The sequence below is a fragment of the Otolemur garnettii genome, unplaced genomic scaffold (assembly GCF_000181295.1).
Source record: "Otolemur garnettii isolate 467f Iridium unplaced genomic scaffold, OtoGar3 scaffold00017, whole genome shotgun sequence".
Taxonomy (NCBI): domain Eukaryota; kingdom Metazoa; phylum Chordata; class Mammalia; order Primates; family Galagidae; genus Otolemur; species Otolemur garnettii.
The window spans coordinates 28,816,477-28,827,298 of NW_003852412.1; the positions used below are offsets into that span (position 1 = coordinate 28,816,477).

General features: G+C 38.4%; 1 protein-coding gene across 1 annotated transcript in view; it reads left to right on the forward strand.

Moving 5' to 3' along the window:
- The window catches only part of FAM81B (family with sequence similarity 81 member B), a 70,038-nt gene that overhangs the window by 34,876 nt on the left and 24,340 nt on the right, over positions 1-10,822 (forward strand). Inside the window, 1 exon segment of the mRNA XM_003785983.3 lies at positions 9,535-9,664. Coding sequence (XP_003786031.3) covers positions 9,535-9,664 — 130 coding nt within the window.

A 10,822-nucleotide genomic window follows, 5' to 3' on the forward strand; every position in this document is an offset into this window, starting at 1 on the left:
ATGGATGATAGACGGATGGATGATGGATGGATGATAGACGGATGGATGATAGACAGATGGATGATAGATGGATGGATGATAGACGGATGGATGATGGACGGATGGATGATAGATGGATGGATGATAGACGGATGGATGATGGATGGATGGATGATAGACGGATGGATGATAGACGGATGGATGATAGACGGATGGATGATAGACGGATGGATGATAGACGGATGGATGATAGATGGATGGATGATAGACGGATGGATGATGGATGGATGATAAACAGATGGATGATAGACGGATGGATGATAGATGGATTATAGTTAGATGGATGATTGACAGATGGATGATAGTTGGATGATAGATGGATGATTGATGGATGGATGATATGGGGATTGGGAGGTGATGGTAGATGATAGAAAGGAGGGAGGGAAGACACAGGGACGGAGGGAGGGAGGGAAGAGGGAGAGAGAAAAACATAAGCAAAGGCTGATGAATATACTTTACAAAGGGAATTACCCAGAAAAGTACAAGAAGAGTTCAAATCAAAAAATAGTCTCCTGGCTTCAAACAAATAAAGAGTAATGAAAAAGATGAAAAAAAAAGCCTCACTGAAAGTAAAGGGCTTTTTTCTTCAAAACATAAACCTATGAGACAGAGGATGTCAGCATGAAAGTCTTGGACCCTAGCAAGCAAGCAGACACATGAAAACTGTCTTTATAGACTTAATGCAGCCAATTCCAAAGCTGCAGGGTAAGCTAGAAGGAGACTTCAGGCCTTTGGAGAGAGCAGGGAGGGGTGAGGCGCAGGCCAGGCAGGCTGCACCTGTCATTAGCTTTTAGCTATTACTCACTTTCAAACTTTGAGCATGTTTTACTTTGATAAGAAAAACACAGGTTTTGAAAATAAGATATAAAAGGGTTTCTCCCAAAAAGAGATTATCAGGTAATAAAAGGAGAGAAATAAGCTGGAATTGCTCAGAGATAAGGGGATAAAAATTAAAACATGATAGAGATTAAATCTACTTTAGAAACCCCCAAAACAGAATAAATACAACTAAAAATGATGAGTTATAAAAAACAAAAAGCATGAACAAACCATACCAAATGAAAATACTTTTCAATATAAAATCCAATGTAGACCCAGTAAAAGCTCCTAAAGAAGAAACAGAACAAATTCTTCAGAAAAAAATGAATATTCGTGGACATAAAAGAAGAAATATTTCTTGAAATTGAGATTTGAATCTGTAGATCAAAAGGCAAAACTGTGACCTGGAAACAAGTGGTGTAAAAACCAACATCCTGTATTGGCTCCTGGCACGGTCCAGGATGAAGGAAGACTGAGCGGCCAGGCAGACAAGGCAAACTAGTAAAAGAGGAAACAGCACAGTCTCCACAGCCTTCCCCACGCCACACAGCGCCAGAGAAGACTGAGCCATGTTTATCAAGTTCTGAAGGAAAGAAAACGTCAAGTATCAGAGGACAGGCATTCTCAATCCCTCAAGCACATAAAAATCCTACCCCTGGGCGGCGCCTGTGGCTCAAAGGGGTAGGGAGCCAGCCCCATATGCCGGAGGTGGTGGGTTCATACCCAGCCCCAGCCAAAAACTGCAAAAAAAAAAAAAAAAAAAATTCTACCCCTCCTAAGCCCTTCTTTTGAAATTTGATTGACAAAATCTCTTCTACCAAGGAATAAATCAAAATGAGGATCTCAGAAATCATGATTTAAAAGGACTATCAGTGAACATAGAATCTAAGTAGGAAATGAAAATTGCATAACCATAGGAATTCTAGTTATGAAACATGTTGCAAATGTTACAGAATTTGAAGAGTTTGGGGTTTTTTTTGTTATTTGTTTTTTTTTGAAACCAGAGTCTCATATCGCCCTTGGTAGAATGCTGTGGTATCACAGCTCACAGCAACCTCCAACTCTTGGGCTTACACGATTCTCTTGCCTCAGCCTCCCGAGTAGCTGGGACTATAGGCGCCCTCCGCAACATCCAGCTATTTTTTTTTTGTTGTTGTTATTGTAGTTGTCTTTGTTGTTTACAAGGCCGGGCCAGGTGTGAACCCTGGTGTATGTGGCCAGCGCCCTAGCTAATGAGCTACAGGCTGCAAGCCAGAATTTGATGTTTTAAAAATAGCAAAATAGTAACAAAAAATGTTGAAAGACCAAGTATATAAACTTATTTCCTCATTTTTTGGCATATGATCAACAGATAATATCTAAAGTTGAGGTGATTATTGTAAAATTATGATTCCAATCTGTGATATAGCATTTTAGGACTTCTTTTAGAAATAAATATCCCTCATAATGAAGAAATAATACATATCTAAAATGTAGCAACTTCTCTGTTTCACTACAGTTACCTTTGCTTAGGTTAAGGTAAAATTAAATATAATACTTTAAACTAAAATTGATGTATGAATTATAATCCCAAGATTCCAAAATTAGTTTATTATATTTCTTTTTTCCTTTCTCTATGTATATATATGTATATATAAATTTACACATATTTTATACATATATGTGTAATTGTGAAAAGAATAATGACCAAATATCAACAATGTTATTTCTGGGAGGTAGGCTTTGGAATAATGACTCTCCTCTTTGTGTTTTATGAGACTTTTGGTATTATGTGAATTTTTTTATAATGGGCATTTAATTTGTTTGTTTGTTTGTTTTTGCTGGAACTGGGTTTGAACCCACTACCTCCAGCATATGGGGCCAGCACCCTGACCCTTTGAGCCACAGGTGCTCCCCGTATTTTTTTTTTTTTTGAGACAGTGTCACTTTGTCACCCTCAGTAAAGTGCCATGGCATCATAACTCCCAAGCAACCTCTTCTTGGGCTTGAGCAATCCTCCTAACTCAGCCTCCTGAGCAGCTGGGACTACAGGCTCCCATTATTACACCTGGCTAGTTTTTCCATTTTTAGCAGAGACAGGGTCTCATTCTTGCTCAGGCAGATCTCAGACTCCTGAACTCAAGGGATCCACCCATCTCAGCCTCCCAGAGTACTGGGATCACAGGCTTGAGCCACCATATCACAATGGGCACATACCATTTTGACAAAAACAATAACATCATTCTAAACCGGGAGGAAGTAAAGAAACTTCCTTTTATAATATGCAGAGAGAGAAGTTTTGAAAAACCACAAACAGCTCTTGACTTTGACATGTGAGTTAGCCTGCAGGATGGTGGTGGGGGGAGATGAGAATGGAGAGGGCCACCTCCTAAGACAAGTCAATGAATGTAGCTGCTGCTCCTGTGAAGCTCCTTTGCACTGGGTACTGACTGAAGGCCTCGCATTCATCACCATCTTCCCTCCCTAAGTAACCTCACGAAGTAAGGTTACTAGGAAAAGCCACTTTCAGTTTTGAAGGCTGGGCACAGAGCGCTCCATCACTCCATCTACTCCATACTACTCCATCACTCAGGAGTCTGGGGCCCTGGAGTTGTGGAGTGGGCCTACCGTCAGATGAGGAAAACCGAAACTCATAGACATTAAGAAGCTTGTCCCAAATCACTGACTGGGAAGCAGCAGAGGCAGGATGCAAAGTCTGGTCCATGTGACACCAGAGAACAAATTCTTTTTCTTTTTCTATTTTTTTGGTGGGGTAGTTGACTTTTTTATTAATTTTTTATTTATTTTATTTCAGATTAATATGAGAATACATATGACGAGGTTACATAGTTTGCTTTTATAAGGTTAAAGCCTGAACTATAGCCTTGCCCATCCCCCAGGAAGTGTACCCTATACCCTGTGCCGGTGCAACATGCCTGCTGGGTATCAGCTTATCCCCCCTCCCTCCCTCCCTTGAGTTTAATTTAGTTTTTCTCTCATGTGCGCATGTAACTGTTAATCTACCAGTTTCAAATTAGTACTGAGTACATGTGAATGCTTGTTTTTTCATTCTTGTGATCTTTGCTTAGGAGAATCCAAACCCATGCAGATTATTACAAAAGACATAAAGTCTCCATGTCTTTTATGGCTGAATAGTATTTCGTGGTATCCACATATACCACAATTTATTAATCCATTCATGTGTGGAAGGGCACTTGGGCAGTTTCCACATCTTTGTGATTGTGAATTGTGCTGCTATAAACATTTGAGTGCAGATGTGCTTATGGTGAATCAATGTCCATGAATCAGGAGCCTTCATATACACCAGTGACAGGCAAGCTGAGAATCAAATCAAAAACTCAATACCCTTCACAGTAGCATCAAAGAAGGTGAAACACTTTGGAATATATTTAATAAGGTATATGAAGGATCTCTACAAAGGTAACTATGAAACACTGAAAAAAGAAATAGCAGAGGATGTTAACAGATGGAAGAACATACCATGCTCATGGCTGGGAAGAATCAACATTGTTAAAATGTCTATACTACCAAAAGCAATTTAGAGATTTAATACAATTCCCATTAAAATGCCAACATCATTCTTTGAAGATCTTGAAAAAATAGTTCTATGTTTTGCATGGAACTGGAAAAAACTCCAAATAGCCAGTGCAATTCTATCAAATAAGAACTAATCTGGAGGCATCACATTACCGGTCTCTAGGTTCTACCACACATCTATACTGATCAAATCACCATGGTATGGCATAAAATAGAAACATAGATCTATGGAAGAGGGCAGAGAGTCTTGAGATGAAACCAGCTTCATTTTCACCATCTGAGCTTTGACAAAGCCAGCAGAAGCATGCATTGGGGAAAAGAATTTCCATTCAATAATGGTGGTGGGAGAACTGGTTAGCCTCAGAGAACAAATTATTAACAAGTAGCCTCCCATGCACAAACCAGCCATCCCTGATGGTGAGAAATACGAGGGGCACGGAGGAGGTGGCAGAAATGGTGGTGGCAGCAGTAGTTCTGAAGAGGATTTTGGGGGTCTTAATTCGACTCACAGGATGACATCCTAATTAACCAACAATTGAGGCATTGTTCTGACAAGCACAGTCTGTGTGTATGAAGGTAAATGGCTCTTGACAGTGACTTTGGTGGTCCCATTCTTGATCCAGTTAACTCCTACATTTTTCTCCCCCCAGTCTTTCCACCCCCCACCACAGTTGCCCAGTATTCAAGGAAATGCCCAGGCAACATTACCTTAATTTTTTGGCTCTATTCTTTGCCATCAAACTCTTCCACCAAGGAAAAAAAAATTATTTCTGAATCCTAAAAAAATGTGTATAGCACTTATCATGACAATATGAAAGTATGGTTCCTAATAAATGTAATTTGATAACAGTAAAAAAATTGTATAAGATGATAAATATCAAAGTTATCTCTGACAACTCAGATGTACAAAACATACAGTCCTTCCATGTTCTCCATCCTATCTTTCATATTTTTCGTGTATGCATGAGATTGTACTGAAACCAATTGTCAGCACAGGGTATATTACCAGCTCTCTGCTGGGAGAGGCCACAGATGATGGGGCCAGGGCTCTGCTCTGTTTTTCTTCTTGTTTCTCAGATGGTTAATGTACACCTCACTTCACCAGAATTCCTTTCCTGTGTTATCAGGTGCAGCCTGATAGCCCAAAGCTTAATTCATATGTCAGTATAAACTGATTTCATCCCAGTATAAGATAACACCTGACTGAGATCACCCAAGGAACAGAAGGGTATTTTTTGTTTTGTTTATTTTGATTGTTAATTTTTGTGATTATGGGTACATAATTGTTGTATATATTTATAGAGTACCTATACACAATTGTTTTGATATAGATATACAATGTGTATTAATCATATCAGATGGTTGAGGTATCCCTCCCCTCAGGCATTTGTCATTTCTTTGTGTTAGGAATATCCATTTTGACTCTTTTAGTTATTTTGAAGTACACTTTAACCTACTATTGACTCTAGTCACTTTCTTGCACTGTCAAATATTGGGCATTCAATCTATCTAACCATATTTTTGAGCCCTTTAAACATTCCCACTTTATCCCCTTCCCCCTGCCCCATGCTATCCTGCCTCAGTGCCAGCAACCATCTTTCTTTTCTCTCTTTCTTTTCTCTGACCAATGGTTTTAATATTTAACTCCCACGTAAAAGTGGGAACATGTGTGATTTGTCTTTTGTGTCTGGGTTACTCCACCTAACATAGCATTCTCCCGTTCCATCCATGTTACACAGGGACAAGATTTCATTCTTTTTATGGCTATACAATATTCCACTGTGATTCTAAACCTTGGCTATTGTAAAGAGTGCTGCAGTAAACATGGGAATGCAGCTATCTTTTCAATACACTGAATTTTTTCCTTTGGATATACAACAAGCAGTGGAATTGCTGGGTCATGTGGCAGTTCTACTTTTAGTTTTTTGAGAAACCTCCATTCTGTTCTCCACAGTGGTTGCACTAATTTACATCCCCACCAGTACCAGCAGGGTAAAAGGATTCCCTTTTCCAATGTTCTTGCCCGCACTCATTCTTGACTGTCTTTTTGAAAAAGGCCATTTTAGCTGGGTTGAGATGACATCTCATTGAAGTTTTGATTTGCATTTCTCTGACGATATTGACCATTTTTTCATTTACCTGTCAAGCATTTCTTTGGTGTCTTTTGAGAAATCTTCTATTCAGATCTTTGCAGATACTTAATTTTTTCCTGTTGAGTAACTGGAGCTCCTATGTATTCTTGTTAATAATTCCTTATCAGATGGGTGGCTTCCAAGTGTTCTCTCCCATTCTGTGGCCTGTCCCCGTGCTTTGTCGAGTGCTGCTTTTGCTGTGCAACAATAATAGCTTGATGCGATACTGTTTGTCCAATTTTCTTTAATTGCCTGTGCTTCGGGGGTATTACTCAAGAAATCATCTCCCAGACCAGTGCCCTGAAACATTTCCTAAATGTTTTCTTTTTTCTTTCTTTCTTTCTTTCTTTTTTTTTTTTTTTGCAGTTTTTTTTTGGCCAGGGCTGGGCTTGAACCCACCACCCCCAGCATATGGGGCCCATGCCATACTCCTTTGAGCCACAGGCACCGACCTTCCCAAATGTTTTCTTTCAGTAGTTTCATAGTTTCAGGTTCTAGATTAAGTCTTTAATCCATTTTGATTTGATTTTTGTGTTTGGAAAGAGATAAGAGTCTAGCAGGCATCCTCAAACTACGGCCCGCAGGCCACATGCAGCCCACCTAGGACATTTATCCAGCCCAACGGGTTTTTTGCTACTGCTGCCTGTCCTACTTAGCAGCCAACTCGTCCCGGGGCCTGCAGTCGGCCCTCCAGCGGTCTGAGGGCCAGTGAACTGGCCCTCTGTTTAAAAGGTTTGAGGACCCCTGGCTCTCGTGCAACTCTTCTGCATGTGGATATTTAGCTTTCCCAGAGCCATTTATTGAAGAAACTGTCCTTTCCCCAATGTAAGTTCTTGGCTACTTTTCAAAGATGTGTGAATTTATTTCTGTGTTCTCTATTCTGTTCCGTGGTCTACGTATCTATTTCTATGTCAGTATCATGCTTCTGTTAGCTGGGACAGCTCTGGAGCATCATTTGAAGTCAGGGAATGTGATGCCTCCAGTTTTGTCCTTTTTGCTCAGGATAGCTTTGCCTATTCTGGGTCTTCCATGGGTCCATACAAATTTTAGGATTTTTTGTTTCTATTTATGTGAAAAATGTCTTTGGTATTTTGGTGGGGATTTGCACTGAATTTGTAGATTGCTTTGAGTAGTATAGACATTTTAACAGTATTGATTCTTCCAATCCATGAGCATGGAATATCTTTAGTTTTTTGTGTGTCCTTTCCAGTTTCTCTCATCAATGTATTATAGTTTTTAACTGCAGAGATCTTTCACTTATTTGGTTAAGTTTATTCCTAGGCATTTTATTTATAGCTATTCTAAGTGGAATAACGTATTGGTTTCTTCTTCAGGTTTTTTGCTGTTGGCATGTCGAAATGCTACTGATTTTTTGTGTTGATTTTGTATACTGAAACTTTACTAAATTTATCAGTTTTAATAGCTTTTTGTGGAATCTTTAGATTTCTCTAGATATTAGATCATATTTTCTACAAACAAAAATAATTTCACTTCTTCCTTTCCAATTTAGATGCCCTTCATTTTTTTTTCTCTTTTCTGATTGCTCTCATTACACCTCCAGCACTATGTTGAATAACAGTGATGAAAGCAGGCATCCTTGTCTTGTTCCAAATCTTAATGGAAAGACTTCTAGCTTTCCCCCTTCAGTGTGATACCATGTGTGAATCTGTCATATATGGCCTCTGTCGTGTGAAGTGTGTTCCTTCTATCCCCCGTTTTTTGAGAGTTTTTAATCATGAAGGATATTGAATTTTATCAGCATCAATTGAAATGATCGTATAGTTTTTGTCCTTCTGTGGATATGACATATCACATTGATTTTTGTATGTCAAACCATCCTTGTATCCCTGAGGTGAATCCCACTTGGTGGTGTTGAATAATCTTTTTGATGTGTTGTTGAATTTGGTTTCCTGATATTTTTCTGAGGACATTTGAATCTATGTTCGTACATGTTTAGCAATTTTTCTATTTCTTCTTAGTTTTCCAATTTATTGACATATAGTTGTTTATGGTTGTCCCTAATAATCCTTTAAATTAAGAACAAGTTGTAATGTCTCCTTTTTCATCTCTGATTTTATTTGTGTCTTCTCTTTTTTCCTTAGTCTGACTAAAAGTTTGTCAATTTTGTTTATCTTTTTTAAAAAACTAACTTTTTGTTTCATTGATATTCTGTGTTTTTGTTTCCGTTTAACTTATTTCTGTTCTGAACTTTATTATTTCTTCTGTTAATTTGGGGTTTGGTTTGTTATCATCTTTGTAGTTCTTTAAGATGTGTAGTTAGGTTGTTTACTGAAGCTTTTCTGCTTCTTTAATGTAGACACTTACAGCTATACATTTTCCTCTTAGTATGGCTTTTGCTATATCCCATTGGTTTTGATTGTTTTTATTTTCATTTGTTTTGAGAATTTGTTAAATTTTCTTCTTAATCTCATCATGGACTCATTGGTCATTCAGGAGCATGTTGTTTAATTTCTATGTGTTTGTACAGTTTCCAATTGGAACAGGAGTTTTGATTGAGGTGAAGAAGGTGAAAAACTGGATATAGTGAATGGGAGGATTTGGGTTAGTTGGTGCACCTTTTCTAGCCAAAGGTGAATTGCTAATCTTAAAGTCAAGAAAAGTGGTTAAGTGGAGAAAAAAATGAATTCATAACATGACATAAAAGAGGAAAATAAGCAGCAGGGTATATTCCTAAAACATCAAAATCTGCTATAACTCCTCTGACTTAACATGAAACTGAAAATGTAAAATTTCCCTCAATTTACCCCAATGTCCCCAACAAAACTATTCCAATTTATTTGGTACTCTGGTTTGGGCCATTGCATCCAACTTGACTTCTTTCTCATCAGGAAAAGAAAAGAAAAATGAGGAAGAAGAACACTGTATATGCTCCCATCTCCACCAACTCATTATTCACATGACTTTAGGATTCTGGCCACCAAACGAAAGCACAGGTTAACAATGTTGTGGACTATTTATCTTACAACGATTTCCATCTTGCCACTAGATGTGATTCAAGCATTGTGAAACTATCTGGAGACATTCAGCTCATCAGGTACGAGTACCGACAAATTGACAAAGCGATTCAAGATCTTGTGCCTGCCATAGAAACTGTTTCCAAGAACTTGGATATGAAGGTAACTGAAAATAGATGGGGTTAACATTATGTGTGGCTGGCTGTCAGACATCGGATTATTATAGCTTATCAAAATGCCCAGACAAGTGGCATTTTTTTTTAAAAGAACTTATTCTTCTAAAGAGTTTTAAAATGACAGCTTACTCATATACACTGAGTATGGTCAATTCAATCAACAAATATCTATTGAGTGCCTCCTATACTCTGACACAGCCACCCTCAGTGTGTACTGCTTGATTCCACCATGGCTATGACTTTTTAACTCTCTGGCTTCTTCCCAAAACCTATGGAACCAAGAATTACAAGGAAAGAATTTTCCATAGACGCTATTACTAAAAGTCAAACACAAATGTTAGTTGATCGTATTACATCCTGGCTTAAAACCTACAATAGGTATATCTCTTAAAAAATAACATATAAATCCTATGGCCAGGGATTAAAGGCTATCTCTACTCCTGCCTATGCTTCTCAACCCACTGTTTATGCCCAGTAATACTGAGCTATCTCGGTGGTCCCCACTCACATCAAGGTACGTCCTGTGCTCCCCTTGCTCTTTTCTTCCTGAAGTGTCTCTCTCCCTGCCTCATCTTCTCCATCATTACCTTAAATAGAACCCAGTGCAAAGTTTTCTGTGCCTCAGTTTTTCACTTACCTTATGAAAACAAGTCATTTGGGTAGAATGAAGTGGAAATGCCCCATGGAAGGGGTTCAGTGTTAGGTGTTTGATTTTTTGTTGGTGGCAGCCAGTTAATCAAGAGCAGATATTACTGGGCATGTAGGTTCTCCTGTTCCTTTGACTCCCCCCGCCTACCCTCCTGCTCATTCATCTAATTAGTCCTAATAATTTTTTGGTTGACCCTCTTAGATTTTCAATGTACTTAGTCACATCAACAACAGCAACATGTCATAGCAATTCATGTCTTGTTTTCTTTTTTTAATTTAATTTAATTTATTTTATTTATTAAATCATAACTGTGTACATTAATGCGATCATGGCATACAATGTGCTGGTTTTACATACAATTTGAAATGCTTTCATCAAACTGGTTAACATAGCCTTCACGGCATTTTCTTAGTTATTGTGTTAAGACATTTATATTCTACACCTAGTAAATTTCACATGTACCCTTGTAAGATGCACCGTAGGTGTGGTCCCACC